At 41.3% G+C, this 18,789-nt stretch overlaps 1 protein-coding gene across 1 annotated transcript; it reads right to left on the bottom strand.

Annotated features, from left to right (window-relative positions):
• Positions 1-5,754: 5,754 nt before the first annotated feature.
• Positions 5,755-18,777, bottom strand: dnajb11 (DnaJ heat shock protein family (Hsp40) member B11). The gene is made up of 10 exons (XM_060929484.1): positions 18,628-18,777; positions 18,002-18,158; positions 16,095-16,189; positions 11,148-11,280; positions 8,852-8,994; positions 8,687-8,769; positions 8,518-8,575; positions 7,903-8,014; positions 7,653-7,812; positions 5,755-6,629 (listed from the first exon to the last, which is right to left on the bottom strand). The coding sequence occupies exons 1-10, from the start codon at positions 18,699-18,701 to the stop codon at positions 6,565-6,567; spliced, it is 1,080 nt and encodes a 359-aa protein (XP_060785467.1). The 5' UTR covers positions 18,702-18,777; the 3' UTR covers positions 5,755-6,564.
• Between the last annotated feature and the right edge of the window lie 12 nt (positions 18,778-18,789).

Genomic DNA, 18,789 nt, shown 5'->3' with positions numbered 1-18,789 from the left:
AGGTACTTCTGGTACCGTTCTGTACTTTGTCATCTTCAGTTAGCCCCAAAAGTTTGGTGTTACAGAGTTAAATGCATAGAGTAGGACTATAGTGCAAAGTGCATGCTTTAAGACAGAGTCACAAACGATAAAATGTTTGTGAGTAGAACACTCAAGCCAGGTCAAAACAGAATGCATAAGTAAAGCACTGATTCCAGTACAAGAGCTAATGAGAAGCTACCTTATTCCCCCTACAATATTATGCACATAATTACACTAACCTGATTATTATTACCCTAACCTAAGACACTTGAGTTAAACTGCTCATGGAAGTTGTAGATTGTTGTCAGATTACATACTTATATTTGCTCTCAGAAATACACACAAACACATTTTATATTATATATATACATACATACACACACATATATACACTCCCACTCAGGCAGAGGAAGCTCTGTTCAAGGGCCCTGCCTGCCCAGCATCAGGCTAAGTACTCCTGACAGCCGACCACACAGTTATTAACTGTGATCTGCCACCACAGCACCCAGGCACGGCGGCTGAGGGGAGGGCCTGAGCGCACTCCTCACCCACACAAAGACCGCTTTCACCAGCCTGCCTGCCTTCAGCACCCCTACACTCTTACTGTACTTCACGTGTACATATACTCAGGCCCATTTTAACATCTCCTTTCATACAGCCCTGAAGGATGTTTCTTAAACATCAAGTGGGAGGACAATCGTTCCACAAAAAGAACCTCAGCTTGACCAGTTCTCTGATGGTCAGCTGGAAGAAATAGAGCCAGTGTGACTGGAATGATATTATGGTGTTTGTACTACTTGGAATAACCTTTGCATCAAACTGTTCAGCTTTTAATCAAATCTGATGGTCTGAACATACTTCTGTACCTCTGCTGTTGCTTGCCACCATCACCCTTTCCGGAGGATGATGTGGATGCCACAAAAGTAGGTTGGGCCCCTGCGATGGACACAGCGGCAGATTAGACTGTGACATTAGGATAGGAGTGGACTGGAGATGTTGTTAGGAGTTCAACGAAGCTCTATAATGACAGCTAACTATGTTTAGCTCCCGAAAGTATTTCAATAAACAGCAGCATCGTCCTCACTCTCCGAAGGGCTTCGGCGCTGTCTGGGAAAAAAAACCTCAAGCGGCTTTTTCCTGCCCATGCTTCCCATAATTAGAGCCCACAATGTGCTGTTAAATAGTTGAGGCTTTTATTTTTTGTGTGCGTCTTTGAATCAATGGGATTCTATATAGTAACATAGCGCGTACGGCCTTTCTAGGCCGAGGGAGGCTGTGTGCACCTTCAAAGCAGCGGCGGGCTGAGGACACGGCTGACATGCATTATTCCACACAAGAGCCGCCTTTTGTTTACTTCAAGCTCCCGAACCACAAAATTGCAGGATTTGTCCATCAGATCTCTTTTTTGAGCTGTTATTTTTTCCCAGTCCATGCTTGGTTGGTTAGCATATTGATAGATAAAAACAACAGACATTTCAACTTTAGGAACTGTTATGTGATTCCTGATTTCATTACGCCAAAGTAGTGAATACAATACTACTTACAAGGTGTAATTTTATTAAGCCCTGTATTGCTTGAGATATAAAAGACAAGAAATTTTGTATGCCTATGATTTGAATTTACAGTACACACACACACACACACACACACACACACATCAGACCCCATTAACCAAAACTACTGCCAAAGCAGTGAAAGGCTGAAAGTGCTGCCAAGGCAATGTAGCAAAGGCACTGCACCACTTCTGCCAGGAAGCTTTAACCCTTATGTGTGCCATTAAGTTTCACAGCCTGCCAGTGCCCCTTTGAACTCTGAGATCACATCCACTCAGCACAGGCCCGTCTCCAAATTCAGTTCACACAGTGGCTTACATCCTGAAGACATGTGGCATCTTGCTTTCATACAGAGCAATATTGAGGGTAACATTGCCCTCCTGTGGCCACAAACCCATTGGAAGGAGGACTGTACAAGATGAATACTGGTATACCCACAGCAAAGGATTTCTCCTTAAACATTCTATGCAAGATAATCAAATACATTCAAGAATTTATTATTTTGTAAAAAATGCACAAATAATATCCACACCAGAAAACAATTTCCATGAGGCAATTTTAGGCGATTCTGATTTTCTGGTGTCAGCTAGAGGTAAAACCTCCACACCCCCAGATTCAACCCTCACTTATAATGACTGAGCTTGCATGGCAGACCACCACAGCAAATTCTTTATCCCACAGTTTTAAGATAATATTGTGGGAATGAGTTGAACACATGCATAAATTAACACATGCAGTCATACATGCAAACCAGTGTGGTTTGGAATGTAGAGATGGGAAGTGTTTCTCAGTGGAGAAGCTGAAGCAATTCAGAGAGAGAGAATCCCAGAATATAAGAGTCAATGCAAAATGCTGGAATATACCTCCTCCAGCATGACCTCAAAATACCGAATAATGCTGCCTCCTTTCAAAATGCTCCACTCATGTTGGGGAAGAAAAGTCACCATTTGGAAAGGTAATACTAGGAAGAAAAGTACAAGGAACAATACTGATGTAATTGATGAAATATTAAGGACATTATTTATTGGCATTAATATTGCTGACATTTCAAATCTACCGACTTTATAGACAGTATTTATGGAATCATCACATTTACTATAATGCAGTGCATTCTGAAATCATTCAGACAAACTCCAGAATGGATAAAATGATTTTTTTTTCTCACCAGTTTGAAAAATACTTCAAGAATGAAGTAGCATGGGTTTTCGCAAAACTTTATAAATGTACTGAAATTTAAATAATTAATTCAGGTAAGAAATAAGCCTTAGCTTTAAAGTTATTGAGGAAAACCTGTTAGGTCTCAGGACTTCAGATTGGGGAATAGGTTAAACCTCCACCAAGACAATGGCCTGAAACAGCCAAGACACAAGAGTAACTTTGCAGCAAATCTGTGAATTTCCTTGAATAGTCCAGCTAGAATCGCTACATCTCTGGGTCACAGCAGACTCATGAGAACACTGAGAGCATTCACCCTAGTCCATCGTAGGGTGGCGCACCACACACACACCCCTACGCTCTTAGAAAATAAAGTACATTATTATACCTTTGGGGTACAATGGTTTGCCACTGCGGCAGGACCCTCGAAGGTACTGATTTGTACCCTTTATATACTACTTAGGAACATATATGAACCTTTTTGGCCCTAAAAAGATAGTTAGTTACCTTGAGGTCCAATAATGAGCCCCAGGAGGTACATTAGTGTAGATTGTATCTTGAGGGACAGAAATGGACTCCTCCTGTACCCCTATTTCTGACAGTGTAGGGGCAACTGAGCATAGCCAACCAATCTACTGGGTTTTCTGGGAGGTGGGAGAAAACCAGAGAACACCTACACAGTCATGTACAGAGACTCTCATAGACAGTAATCTAAGCTCATGATCGAACCAGGAACCCTGGAGATGACAGGCTGCGACACTACCAGGCAGTTCCATTATGTCGCCCTCAACTCATTACATTTTACTATCAATTTGTTTTAACCTAAATCTGCTTGAAATGTAAAGAAACCCACACTCATCTGTATTTCCAAACTCACAGCATTATGACTGTGTAGCTTAAGAATATATACTTCTCGGCCTTTTATTACCTTATTGTTACAACTGGACAACACTCAAATTTAATGCACTTTTGTCTCCCTCTACTGGAGACTGTGAGTACTTACATAAGATCTTTTAACAGTTTACAATGTTTTGCATTAGTTTCTCAATTACTGTACTTAGGCACAACAATGAACTGTCAGTTACTATTCTCAAAGCACTCAACGTTGTATTCCACACTAATTACTTATTAGCTCATAATGCTATAAACATTTCTCATTGCATTCACAGAATGATAATGTATAGCTAAATGCATTAGCAACCAAATGGATCACATTGCTATGCTAATAAGCTGTATCTGACAGACAAACAAAATAGCCCCACAATCACAATATGCCAAATATACCGTATGGATTTCCTGTCAGTGATTTGGTAATGGTTAAAGCTCTGGCTTACTGATCAGCAGGTCAGGGTTCAAGCTGCCACTGTTAGGTGCTTAAGTCAGGCCCTTAACCCTCTCCACTCCAGAAACACTGTATCATGGCTAACTCTGCACTCTCACCTCAACTTCCTAACAAGCTGGAATAGGTGAAGAAAGGAATTTCACTGTGCTGTAATGTATGTATATGTGACAAATGAAGGCTTGCTCTAATGTCAAATAAATTGCTAAATGAATGCCGAGATGAAATTACTGTAATAGCATTTCATTTCAACATTACTGCAACCTTTCACACGTTAACCACTGCTTTATAGGTACAGACCATGAGCCATGCCATCAAATGCATCTTAAGCATGAAAAAAAAAAATGTTCTGAATACCACAGTTTATGAATATTATGAAGCTGGCAAAACACCAGAAAGATGTGTTTGGAAAGAAAGGAGCTTTTGGATTACTAGTGGAAATCTGACATTTCTCAATATATCATTAGTGCATCACTTATAAAATGATGGTTATCTGTGTACTTCATAATGACCATTAGTGGTACTTTAGCATTACATAACCATAACCATTAGTTAGGCACAGTATGCCTTCTTTAGTTTTTCTTCTTTAGTTCCTTTGCTCAGTTTCAAATGCAGTAAAATAATCCCTCCTGGGATGGATTTTGTGGTAGACATTACATTCTAAACAGATAACCATCTCTGTGCCCTGGTTCTCTTTTTAGAAGAAGAAGAAGAAGAAGCTGTCTTTGTCATGCGCACACTCAAACACAGTGAAATTCATCCTTTGCATTTAACCTATCTGAAGCAGTGAAGACACACAAGTGAGCAATGAGCACGCACACACAGAGCAGTGGGCAGCTATGCGACAGTGCCTAGGGAGCAGTTGGGGGTTAGATGCCTTGTTCAAGGGCACTTCAGCACAAGGTTGCCCCATGTTAATCTCACCGCATGTCTTTGAACTGTGAAGGAAACCCATGCAGATACGGGGAGAACATGCAAACTCCATACAGAAAGGCCCCCGTCGGCCACTGGGCTCAAACCCAGAACCTTCTTGCTGTGAGGAGACAGAGCTAACCACTACAGCACCATGCTGCCCAAGAGAAAGTCATCCTGTTACCTTGCTTGCACTACCTAACTTGGATTGTACCTTGCAGCTCCTCTATATTGCACACCCATGTCTTCTCTGATGAAAAAAAAAAAAATTTCACTCTAACGATATTTATTACAGATCCCTGACAAAGCATTATAGTTAGACATGGACTATAGCTTTGTTGAGAACTCTGAAAGCCAAGGTTTTTTTTTTTTTCAATTTAAAGTGGCTGCGCATTTTTTTTCTTTTTTACCTAATTCAGAGTGCTGTGTGAATGCAAAAGGCCATTTAACTGTAGCACCCTCACTAATGACATTGCTTCACACTCCACTGGCTCACAGGCATCCAAAACAGCTTTCCTGTTCATTATTTAGTGATTTTATAATTTAAATGTCTTCTCTTCATGCGTTCTGGTAACATTTACTGTCTGTACATTGTAGTTGACAAATCCAACAAGCATAAATCAGTTACTTGTGCACACAACCTTAGGTTTTTCATAGCCACCTCATTCCCCCCCCCCACACACACACCTAGCCTATCAGTCATTATTAACTGTTTGTAACCCTGAGCTGGACATGTGGCCTGACAAGAGAAAATGTTTTAAATGGAAAGTCAGATTGAAACATCATTATAAACCTTTAATTGAGGTCTTCTAGTGATCATTATAAACTTTCCTCCTATTGGGCATCTGGGCAATTTTGGTGCAGCAGTCCCTTGGTGGAAACACACCAGCATGGGACTTAACAGGGGCAGATGCAAAATTTTAATCGTAGGCAAAGTCATGGAGGTGATGTCTGACATGTTAAAAATTGAAAAGGATCAATGAAATGTATCTTATAATTAACAAATATACCCCCCCCCCCCAAAAAAAAAAAAAACACCAGAAAATACTCCAAGAAGGAAGTACACAGGTAAACATCTACAAATAAACACCATATTCATTTAAATCCTTTTTGAAAAATTAGGAAGAGAAATATTCAGCTTTCACAACATACAGTACAGAGGCAGGTATTTCTTTAAAAAAGTGTCCTTTGATATAAAGCCTCAGTCTCTCTCATTGCGCTCAGTTCCTGTACAGTGCTGATTCATGACTGGGTAGTGGTTGGCCAAGATGGAAAAACAGTTAAAGTTGCAATACAATGAAACTGTTTCTGTTATCACAAGAGCCTTAAACAAGAAAAAAAAAAAGTTAATAAACTGTTTCTGCTGCTTTCCATTACCTTACTTCTAGAACATGGTTTAGAAAAAGTCCCAAATCAAAAATAAAATTAAGGGGAGGGGGACCACCCCACACACGCACAGACAACCTATCCTGAGTACAGTCCGGATAAATAAATAAACCCTCCATGCTTGCTCTTTTTTGTGTGTTTTTATATGGTGTATGGGACTTGACAAGGCAATCAGTCCTGGTTTTGTTGGCTGGTGCGTCAGTATCCCTGTAAACCATTGTAAACCTTTTGAGATGGTGTCTGCTTCAACAGCTTCTTTATATCTACACAAGGAAAAGAGAGACGTCATTTATGATTTTGAATCACTCAGGAAACCTCAGGAGCAGGAAAATGAGATTTTGTGCAAAAAAAAAAAAAAAAGCATGTTGTATACTACAAGGATGCAAACGGTGCGCCTTTTGGCAGATGCCTCCTTTTTCACGGCTGAATCGTGCAGATCCGATTTTTTTTTTAGGGGGGGCGTTGGAGTGTCTGATTATAATTTCATCAAAGTAAATTCTGTATATAAGCAAATGCCGTTACAGTCCATGAAACATAGGAAGTATAAGTATGAGAAGAAAACAGTAAATCAGAAAGCTGCGCACTTTGCGCACGTTTGCGTGAAAGCTGCGCAAAAGTGCGCAGCTTTCTGATTTACTGTTTTCTTCTCATACTTATACTTCCTATGTTTCATGGACTGTAGCGGCATTTGCTTATTTAGTAATTCATTCTCATCTCATTATCTCTAGCCGCTTTATCCTGTTCTACAGGGTCGCAGGCAAGCTGGAGCCTATCCCAGCTGACTACGGGCGAAAGGCGGGGTACACCCTGGACAAGTCGCCAGGTCATCACAGGGCTGACACATAGACACAGACAACCATTCACACTCACATTCACACCTACGGTCAATTTAGAGTCACCAGTTAACCTAACCTGCATGTCTTTGGACTGTGGGGGAAACCGGAGCACCCGGAGGAAACCCACGTGGACATGGGGAGAACATGCAAACTCCGCACAGAAAGCCCCTTGCCGGCCACGGGGCTCGAACCCGGACCTTCTTGCTGTGAGGCGACAGCGCTAACCACTACACCACTGTGCCGCCCTTATTTAGTAATTTTAATACAGAATTTACTTTGAAATTATAATCAGACACTCCAATGCCCCCCCTAAAAAAAAATAAATAAACGGATCTGCACGATTCAGCCGTGAAAAAGGCGGCATCCGCCAAAAGGCGCGCCGTTTGCATCCCTGATACTATAACATGCACATTAAAAATATAGACCAATAAACCTTTATTATTGCCATACCAGCTTTCTCCTCTTCATTAAACTGCTCCTTGGGGAAGTCTACATCAAAGGTTATTATAAGCGATCCACGGATATTGTTGTTGTCAAAGTTGGGAAGTCCTTCACCCTTCTTCCAGATTCGAGCTCCAGGTTTGGTAATTTTATCTCGAACAATATGAACCTGTAAAACCAGAAGAAGGACAATTCATACAATACATCATGGGAACTTGGACAGCAGCACGAAGGTGTGAATGATAATTAGGACGCTTGCCTTGTGGCCATCCAAATGTGGGATATACATTTCAAAGCCAACCAGAGCCTCTACTAGAGTGATGGTGACATTTGTGTACAGGTCATCACCTCTGCGCTCGAACACTGGGTGCCTGGAGTACCAAACACATAGAATAAGCAAGAACATGCACATCTGTCTGTAAAACAAACACACACCATTTCCCATTTCACACTGTAATAAATAAAAACTTGTCAGACGTGACCCCGATTCATTCGTTGACCGTTAATGTAAATTCAACCACTTTCAAGACATTCTTGATCTTTTATCTCCACTGTGGCTGTATAATTACCTAATCACAAGGTCATCAATTAGTTACAATCAACTGCAATATTCATCAGCTAATTGGCCATCTTTATCATCAGATATAGTTTATGTACTCTAGTGGATCAAATCACAGACTGTCCATTTGCCCGCGTTTGGCAGCACACTGTTCTTTAAATTTTATTATTATTTTTGGCCATAATAATGCAGCCTTAATTTCCATCATGTGTGTAGAAATAAAACAACTCATTAAGCACCTGAGCAGACCCACTTTGTTATAAAGAACAATAAAACAACTCTATATTGTTGACTGCATTTAAACAATGATCTTACTTCAAGACTTTGATACGGAAGCGAAGATCTCCAGGCTCTCCATCAATATGGGGTTCACCTGCACATAAGGAAACAAAATACAAGCCTGATTTACCAGGCACCCACACCTGAAGTGATGGAAAATTAAAAGTGAGATGAAGCCAACAGTTTCTGGACAGTCACACAGCACCTTCACCAATAAAGGGGTACTCCATCTCATCCCTGACTCCCTGCTCGATCTCCACCTCTAGTGTCCTCTCTTCATTCACAAGCCTGCAAACAGTGGCCGTGTTATTTACTGCGTGGCGTGCTACTCAAGTACATATTCTCTTGGCAAAAGTGTAGCAAGTCTTACCTAATATTGGGGCATTCGTCACAGACTACTTCCTGAGTCATTTGGAAGCGGCCTGGCCCAAGCTGTGTGGTTCTCATCTCCTGGCGACAGTTGCATTTCCTTTTACCTGGAGCCTCTTTTGCAACAGGTTTGTTTCGAACCACCTACATAATGAGAGAAGAGCAAACACATGAAAGGTTTAAAAAAAATAAGAATAAGCAACACCGAGTTACAGTTCTGAAGAGAAACAGAGCACAGTTTATTGAATCTACTGCTCCAATTAAACACATCATCTAACGACTCATTCCTTCATCAGAGCTCAAGCTCTACTGCTCATTCCTGTAAATTACCATTAAAGTGGTCAATTTGTTTGCATGGGCATCATTAGTGACCAAATCCAGAGAAAAAAAAAAGTAGCTACTACGGTTTCATGTACTTACACTACCGTTCAAAAGTTTGGGGTCACCCAGACAATTTTGTGTTTTCCATGAAAAGTCACACTTTTATTTCCCACCATAAGTTGTAAAATGAATAGAAAATATAGTCAAGACATTTTTCTGGCCATTTTGAGCATTTAATCGACCCCACAAATGTGATGCTCCAGAAACTCAATCTGCTCAAAGGCAGCTGGGCCATAGAAGGTTCACGCTGCACGCTACACGTTCACGTGAAGAACCGGACCCTGGGCCATTAAACTTCATGCTTGGATGTTCACGTGTTGCGTCTGTTCTACTTTGACCGAGTAACCAACAATATGGACTCTTCGGATGACGACGATTGCCTCATTCTGCTTTTACTGAGACAGAGGAAGAGAAAAAGGAACAGAATTTGGAGCCGAGAACACTTCCTTCTGAGAGAAACCCGTGGTGAATTTCACCGAACATTCTATAATCTGCTTGACAATCCCGATGAAGAACTATTTTTCAATTATACCATTCAATTATATTTTTTCTGAAGTTTTCCCCTGAAAGCATAGAGTTATCTCCCTAAACCCGTTCTGATTGGCTGGCGCGGCGGTGACCGCATGCATTGACTGGAATTTCCATCTTCACGCCTAGAAAAAAGTGTGCATGTTCATTTCTCGCTTCACGCGTGAAGTGTGCAGCGTGCAACGTGAACGCCGTTCTATGGCCCAGAGCAAGTCATGCTACGTTTGTCCACTTTTCTTTACACGCGTGTAGCGTGCAGCATGCAGCGTGAACCTTCTATGGCCCAGCTGCCAAAGGAAGGTCAGTTTTATAGCTTCTCTAAAGAGCTCAACTGTTTTCAGCTGTGCTAACATGATTATACAAGGGTTTTCTAATCATCCATTAGCCTTCTGAGGCAATGAGCAAACACATTGTACCATTAGAACACTGGAGTGAGAGTTGCTGGAAATGGGCCTCTATACACCTATGGAGATATTGCACCAAAAACCACACATTTGCAGCTAGAATAGTCATTTACCACATTAGCAATGTATAGAGTGGATTTCTGATTAGTTTAAAGTGATCTTCATTGAAAAGAACAGTGCTTTTCTTTCAAAAATAAGGACATTTCAAAGTGACCCCAAACTTTTGAACAGTAGTGTAATTTTTGTGAACAGACTTTGACCTCTAATTCAGTCAGGTGTGTTGGAATAGGAAAAGGCAGACCTACTATACCTGGACAGTATAGTAGGGAAACCGTATTAATGTTATTTTTATTTCTTGGAAAATTATGATTATTTCTTCAATGATTATGACACATGATTCAATCATTAAGACCATTTAATAATTTCAATGTAGTTCCGGTAATGATTATGCTCTCTCAAATGTCATAATGACGGACCTCATTTTATGTTCTTCTGTTCATGTTTATTTTATCCTATCTTGAGCCTCTTGGCACTGTTTTGGTTTCTACACAGACACCTCAGCATATAAACACATTTTTCTGTGTTATTTCAGACCTGACCTTGTGAATCTGCCATCTACAGGTTCTCCATTTTGTGTGCAAATGGAATCTTTTTAAAACGTGTATCGGGGTCTCCTGGCTCTGCCCGTTTTACTTCTGATGAACCTACGGTATCTTTTGGCACCCAGAAGGATTTACAACATTATAATGGATAAATGGAGTGAGAAATCTGGACAGATAGAGAACTGATTTCAAATAGTATAAAAACACAATGATCTGAAAGATTTAGCTGTTCAAAGACTGACATTTTACACTGTACTGATACTTTATACAAGCCACATTATGCAGAAAAAAAAAATTTTTTTTGCATAACAAGCCAAGGCAAAAAAAACAAAAACAAAAAAAAAACACAGCATGTCTGATTATTATCGAGTCAAAATCATACCTCTACAAAATTTCCAGAATAAACCTCCTCCAGTGTAACCTCAAGATCTAGCACAATGTCATTTCCTCTTGGAATGTTTCGGTCTTGTTGTTGTCTGTTTCCACCGAACATAAACCCAAAGTCTCCAAAGAAACTGAAATAAACAAACAGAAATTGCTAAAGCACAGTTCAGTCCATACCAGTGTCTATGTATGTATAAGCTTGCCATCAGAAATTAAGCCAATACTGTATATATTTAACTGCTTTTTGTGTTAACCATAATGCAATAACCTGTAATGTTATAACAATATATAATGCCTGTTATAATATTACTATTTTTGAGCCAAATATTCTGAAATGGGTAACAAAACTTGAATCTTAAAACATGAATGCTGAATTTTGTGATCCAAACTGAATTTTCTCACTCATTCTGCTTTAGTCCATTTTTTTTTCTTTTTTAAATATAGTGAACATTTGTAAATATGTCAGTCCCAGCTATGGACTGCAGTGAGCTCGTTGCTCATTTTAACATCGTGGTTGTCCAGCGCTCTGTGCTTTAATGCTTGGTGTGATGTTCCGAGCGATGTTGCTCGGTGGCGTCGCGGCAGCTGCGCAGGCCGTTTGGGACATACCAGCTCTCTGCGTGGCGGTGCTTCTGTGCTCGCTTTGTGGATCCATGGCGTGGTGTTCGAGCGATGTTGCTGGCGGCGTTACGGCGGCTGTGCTGGAGATGTGGGACTTGTTTTTGTGCGCCTTTTGGTGGGACTGTGGCTGCTACACCACTGGAATGATATCCTGACCTCTATTTGGTAGACTTTTTTCTTTTCTTTTTTTCTGCCTATTATTGTGAAGTGACCTTGGGTTTTGAGAAAGGCGCTATATAAATTGAACATGTTATTATTATTATAACCAGTGAACTAACTGGAAAATCAAGCTCTTGCAAAACCCGGTTAAGAGAAGAACAAAACAGGAATAATGCAAGTAGCCACATGCTACTTTACCTTAATTATGTCTTAAAGCATTGTTACACCAATAATACACATCAGACTCAATATGTGTCACAAAGTGAAATATAATTCAGTGCTGTTTTAACCAGGGAAGTCTGACTTCAAGTTAAACAGGTCTAATATAATTGCGTGTGCCAATAATTTAATACCATATAACAGTACCAGTCAAAAGTTTCAACACACCTTTGAATTCAATGTCTCATCTCATCTCATTATCTCTAGCCGCTTTATCCTGTCCTACAGGGTCACAGGCAAGCTGGAGCCTATCCCAGCTGACTACGGGCGAAAGGCGGGGTACACCCTGGACAAGTCGCCAGGTCATCACAGGGCTGACACATAGACACAGACAACCATTCACACTCACATTCACACCTATGGTCAATTTAGAGTCACCAGTTAACCTAACCTGCATGTCTTTGGACTGTGGGGGAAACCGGAGCACCCGGAGGAAACCCACACGGACACGGGGAGAACATGCAAACTCTACACAGAACGGCCCTCGCCGGCCACGGGGCTCGAACCCGGACCTTCTTGCTGTGAGGCGACAGCGCTAACCACTACACCACCGTGCCGCCTGAATTCAGTGTTTTTTATTGAATAAAAATACGGAAAAAGACACTTCATGTCTTAAAGTAATGATGGATGTCGTTTCTTTTTACTTAGTTGAGTGGTTCTTGACATAATATGGATTACTAAAGTTGTGGAAAAGGGCTATTACTGTATTTTTCATTATTTACTGTTTGATCCCAAATACTTAAAGGTGGCAAGAAATTAAATAAATTAATTTTTGACAAGGCATACATTTTTTTAAACACCATTTTGTTTACCACATAATTCCATACATGTTCCATATGTTATTTCATAGTTATGATGTCTTCAGTATTTGTTGTACAATGTAGAAAACAGTCAAAATACAGAAAACCCTACGAATGAGTAGGTGTGTCCAAACTTTTGACTGGTACTGTATATTTAAACCACAGCACTGCTGACTTTTTGAATCTGATCGGTCACAAGGTGTTGACTACTTTTACAGTAGCGTTGGCTGTAATGCAAATCACAGGATGATAATGCGCATGTTATCATTTCTATGTTAACAGATCATTCACAGGGACTTGTATGGTGGCTGGTCTAAATAAACTAAGGCTAAAAATAAAAAGGAATTTTAAAACATGCCACAAAGAAAATCATTTATTGATATAGTATAGTTTTCTGCAGAAAGATTATTGAACACTATAGAAGGGGTCTTGGGTGTTGGAGCTTTGTAATGGTCTGTAGGTTTTCCACCATGGGAAAGTCTTCATAACAGATCAGTTTGTATTTTCTCGTTTCTCAGTAACATGACAAGCTTTCTGACTTGTTTAGTTCAAGGAAGTGAAAAAAGGGGCTGGTGGGAGAACGACAGTTTATAGCTGTTATATCAAAAGTGAAAATAACACGTTTCACAGATGTTCCACAGCATTAATTATAAATAAAAACTGCTAAAAAATTTAGTTCAGGAATATACAAGTTGTAATTATTAATTTTATATTTATATTTTATATTTATTTTTAATTTTAATTCTTCTATTTATATACGCTGCTGGCCCTGAGGCACAAATTTCGTTTACATGTGAAACATGCAAATGACAATAAAGAACCTTGACCTACTGGCAAATCACTGTGGTATAAGAGAAACAAAACCCTTGAGGACATGATGTTATAAAAATACACTTACTGAACACTTTATTAGGAACACCGTTCTAATAGGGCCTTTGCTCACCACCACCAGCGACTGGCATTTGGAAGTGGACCTTGGCAAGCGGCTTAAGTTCACCGCCCAGACAGTACCATTGCGTCTGCGGCCAAACATGATCATTGTCTCAAGATCCACCAAGCAACTGATCATGCTGGAATTAACTGTACCCTGGGAAGAGCGTGTGAAAGAGGCCAACGAGAGAAAGTGCGCCAAGTACCAGGAGCTTGTGGACACATGCCAAAGGCAAGGCTGGCGGGTCCAATGTGAGTCAGTGGAAGTGGGTTGCCGAGGCTTTGCAGGGCGGTCACTCTACAGGGCATTTACAATGCTGGGTATCACAGGGCAGGCAAAGAAGAAAGCCATGAAGAATGCAGCAGAAGCCACAGAGAAAGCCAAAAGGTGGCTTTGGATTAAGAGGGCGGATCCATGGACGAATGCTGCTGAGACGCAAGCTGGGGTCTGATCAACCCTGGCTGGGTCGCCTGGGAGAGGGTGTATGATGTTGAAAGACCCGAAACACCCGATGACTCCAGGTTACATCACTGATGATGCGTCCCAGCGCATCCATGAGATGTATCTTTCATCTATTCCTTTGTTCTCAAAACAGCCTCAATTCTTCATGGTATGGATTCCACAAGATGTTGGAAACATTCTTTTGAGATTCCGGTCCATGCCGACTTGACTGTATCATGCAATTCCTGTTGATTTTTCAGGTGCACTTTGATATTGTGATTCACCCATTCTGCCACATCAAAAAGGTATTCTAGTGGAGTCATTACATTCCAGGCATTGAGCAGACGCTCTTATCCAGGGCGACGTACAAGTGCAAAAGTCAGGTACAAGAAGGGCTGAACTTCTAGACAAGAAAGTTCTAGTGCCAACTGAACAACACTTTGTGTAAGATTCTGTTGAAGTAACAAATCAACAAACAGCCAGGGAAAACAAACCAACCATACAAATGAGCTGACAAAGTACAACTAAATAGAGAAAAACCCCAACAACTAACACCGAGTTATCATGACTAGGCTAGACAGTTCACAGCCTAGGTTGGTCAAGACCGCTACATGATTACACAGTGTGTAGGGAAACAGGGGAGAGGTGCAGCCTGAAAAAAAAAAGGGGGGGGGAGAGAGAGAGAGATTCAGATCAAGTGACTGGGAAGGCCACTGAAGAACACTGAACTCATTGTCATGTCCATGAAAGCAGTTTCAGATGATTTTTGCTTTGTGACATAGTGCATTATCATGTTGCAAGTAGCCATTAGATGATGGTCAGCAACAATACTTAAATAGGCTGTGGCATTCAAGCCACAATTGTATTGATTGGTATTAATAGGCCCAAAATTTGCCAAGAAAACATTTCTCATACCATTACACCACCTCCGACAGTCTGGACTGTTGACACAAGACAAATTAGGTCCATAGACTCATGCTCTTGGCACCAAATTCTGACCCCATCATCTGTGTACTTCAGCAGAAACCAAGATTCATCAAACCAGGCTACATTTTTCCAGTCTTCAACTATGCAGTGCTGGTGAGCCTGTACACAGTGCAGCCTCAGCTTTCTGTTCTTGGCTGACAGAAGTGGAACCCAACAAGGTCTTCTGCTATTGTAGCCCATGCACCTTAAGGTTCGACATGTTCATTCTGAGACACTTTTCTGCTTACTGCCATTGTACAGAGAGTTTATCTGAGTTACTGTAGACTTTCTGTCAGCTTGAACCAGTCTGGTCATTCTCCATTGATCGCTCTCATCAACAAGGTGTTTATGTCCGCAGAACTGATGCTCACTGGATGTTTTTTCTTTACTGCACCATTCTGAGTAAACTCTAGAGACTGTTGTGTGTGAAAATCCCAAGAGATCAGCAGTTTTAGAAATACGCAAACCAGCCCGTCTGGCACCAACCATCATACCACATTCAAAACAACCGAGATCACAATTTTACCCATTCTGGTGATAAATATTACCTGAAGCTGCTGGCCCATATTTGTATGATTTTATGCATTGCAATGCTCCAATATGATTGCCGGATTAGATAATTGTATGCATGTGTAAATGTACACATGTTCTTCGTAAAGTATTCAGTGAGTGTATATAATCCACTTTGGGTTGGTATCACAATCGCCCGTCATGGGTTATTTTCCTATAACAGCATGTCCTGTTGTGGTTTATTCTTTACTTGACCAACATGCAAATGTGCATTTTATGAACCACTTTAAATGCATACCTTGAAAATATATCACCGTGTGAGCTATGGCCTTCTTTCAGTCCTTCCTCTCCATAAGCATCATACTGTTTCCTCTTCTCCTCATCTGACAGCACCTGAGTAGACACCAAAGCACAAGTTGGATTATCCTAAAATGGCATCAGACATCCATGCATCCATTATCTGTAGCCGCTCATCCTGTCCTACAGGGTTGCAGGCAAGCTGGAGCCTATTCCAGCTAACTATAGGCGAGAAGTGGAGTACACCCTGGACAAGTCACCAGGTCATCGCAGGGCTGACACATAGAGACAAACAACCATTCACACCTCTGGTCAATTTAGAGCCACCAGTTAGCCTTTGGATTGTGGGGGAAACCCATGCAGACACGAGAACATGCAAACTCCACACAGAAAGGCCCTCACCGGCTGCTGGGCTTGAACCCAGGACCTTCTTGCTGTGAGGTGACAGTGCTAACCACTACAACATGCCATCCGGCATCAGACATCTCATTATCTCTAGCCGCTTTATCCTGTTCTACAGGGTCGCAGGCAAGCTGGAGCCTATCCCAGCTGACTACGGGCGAAAGGCGGGGTACACCCTGGACAAGTCACCAGGTCATCACAGGGCTGACACATAGACCCAGACAACCATTCACACTCACATTCACACCTACGGTCAATTTAGAGTCACCAGTTAACCTAACCTTCATGTCTTTGGACTGTGGGGGAAACCGGAGCACCCGGAGAAAACCCACGCAGTCACGGGGAGAACATGCAAACTCTGCACAGAAAGGCCCTCGCCGGCCACGGGGCTCGAACCCGGACCTTCTTGCTGTGAGGCGATGGCGCTAACCACTACACCTTACATTACAATATCACCTTGTCACTTTAACTACAATGTCACTCTAATCATATTGTCACTTTAATTTTATCCATGCTTCATTTTATTTATTTGTCATATTTTATTTGCTGGGCGGCACGGTGGTGTAGTGATTAGCGCTGTCACCTCACAGCAAGAAGGTCCGGGTTCGAGCCCTGTGGCCGGCGAGGGCCTTTCTGTGCGGAGTTTGCATGTTCTCCCCATGGGTTTCCTCCGGGTGCTCCGGTTTCCCCCACAGTCCAAAGACATGCAGGTTAGGTTAACTGGTGACTCTAAATTGAGCGTAGGTGTGAATGTGAGTGTGAATGGTTGTCTGGGTCTATGTGTCAGCCCTGTGATGACCTGGCGACTTGTCCAGGGTGTACCCCGCCTTTCGCCCGTAGTCAGCTGGGATAGGCTCCAGCTTGCCTGCGACCCTGTAGAACAGGATAAAGTGGCTAGAAATAATGAGATTTTATCTGCTGCTTTTTTTTTTTTTTACTTTGTTACTGGCAGCAGGCCTGCCATTGTACATAATACGCTGTTTGTTTGTTTTTTTGCCCACCCACTTTTGTGATTTAATTCTCTTGCTCTTATTTTAATGTACCGCTCTTCGCCCTTCTAATTGCCCTTCGGGGATAAATAAAGTTTTGTCTGATTCTGATTAATTCAGCTCAGTGTGCCTGTCTGAGGGACGCCATTGATCCATGCCGGCTTTTCAGTAATACCAGTCAGCTGGAGTTTGGACCAATCAGAAGAAGCCACACGTTTCTCTCATCCAATCAGATTCTTCCATGGTTTCTACCAGCAACGAAATACCTGTCACATATACAGTAGAGCCTTGGAGATTTTGCTCGAGGAAGCGTAAATAAATAAACAAACCTGGCTCGGTTTATTATAAATAAAGGCACAATGCACTGTTTCTAGTAATTACAGAGGGTGCTGAACTTAACACGAATTAAAAGAAAACAGGGAGATGTGTGTGTTGCGCTCAAAACACACGGTGTCATTTTTAACCATTTATATCAAGACAGTTGAGCATTTTAAGTTAGAGAGTCCAGTACAGAGACCTCGTAAGCTGCTCCAAGATCTGCAAATTTGTCCTGCGCTTTGGGGTCGTCTGGGTTTCGGTCAGGATGGAGCTGCAGGGCCAGCTTTCTGTAGGCTTTTTTGATCTCTTTGATAGTTGCTGATTTACTGACTCCGAGGATCTTGTAGAAATCTCTCCTGAACAAATAAGAAACATAACAACAACAATTGGGCTGATGAAGCACTTCCTGAATTCCTTTTACAAAATATCATGTTATTTCCTACTCAGTAAATTATCCAAAACAAACTGGAATGGATAAAAAAAAAAAAGAGTCTGAAGTTAAGAGACTATTCTTATTAGCCAGTATCGAGTTAAGATGAATGGTTTTGCCAACAAACTCCCATCCAAACAACACGCTGATCTACTTTATTCTGAAACCATTTTAAAAACTAAAAATCCTGTGAATTTCCTTTGCAGTCTCTAGACTTTATAGCAACTATTAAATCACGATTTCAGTCAAGCGTTTTGAGTTTTCTCTGCTGTTATTCACACACACACAGCTGTAAGGTTACCAGGCTGCACAGACCAATCACAGAACAACATGTGGACCAGCCGGCGGTTCAGTTTATACCAAAAAAAGCTTCAAACAAAATATCTGTCACCTACCCGGCGAGCACTGTCGCGATTAAACATAAGAACAGACAGCATAAACTCAACAGTTTCATCCCTCCAGCGGCCATAAAGCTTTCTTTCTTGCAAAAAAAAATCCAATTAAAAAATACACCGGCTTTCTGTGCTGTCTATCTAGAAGCTCTTCCTGTTCTCACT

The sequence above is a fragment of the Neoarius graeffei genome, chromosome 9, assembly GCF_027579695.1.
Source record: "Neoarius graeffei isolate fNeoGra1 chromosome 9, fNeoGra1.pri, whole genome shotgun sequence".
NCBI classification, from domain to species: domain Eukaryota; kingdom Metazoa; phylum Chordata; class Actinopteri; order Siluriformes; family Ariidae; genus Neoarius; species Neoarius graeffei.
The sequence above is the reverse complement of the archived record's forward strand: the minus strand, read 5'-3'. Positions and strand labels throughout refer to the sequence as shown.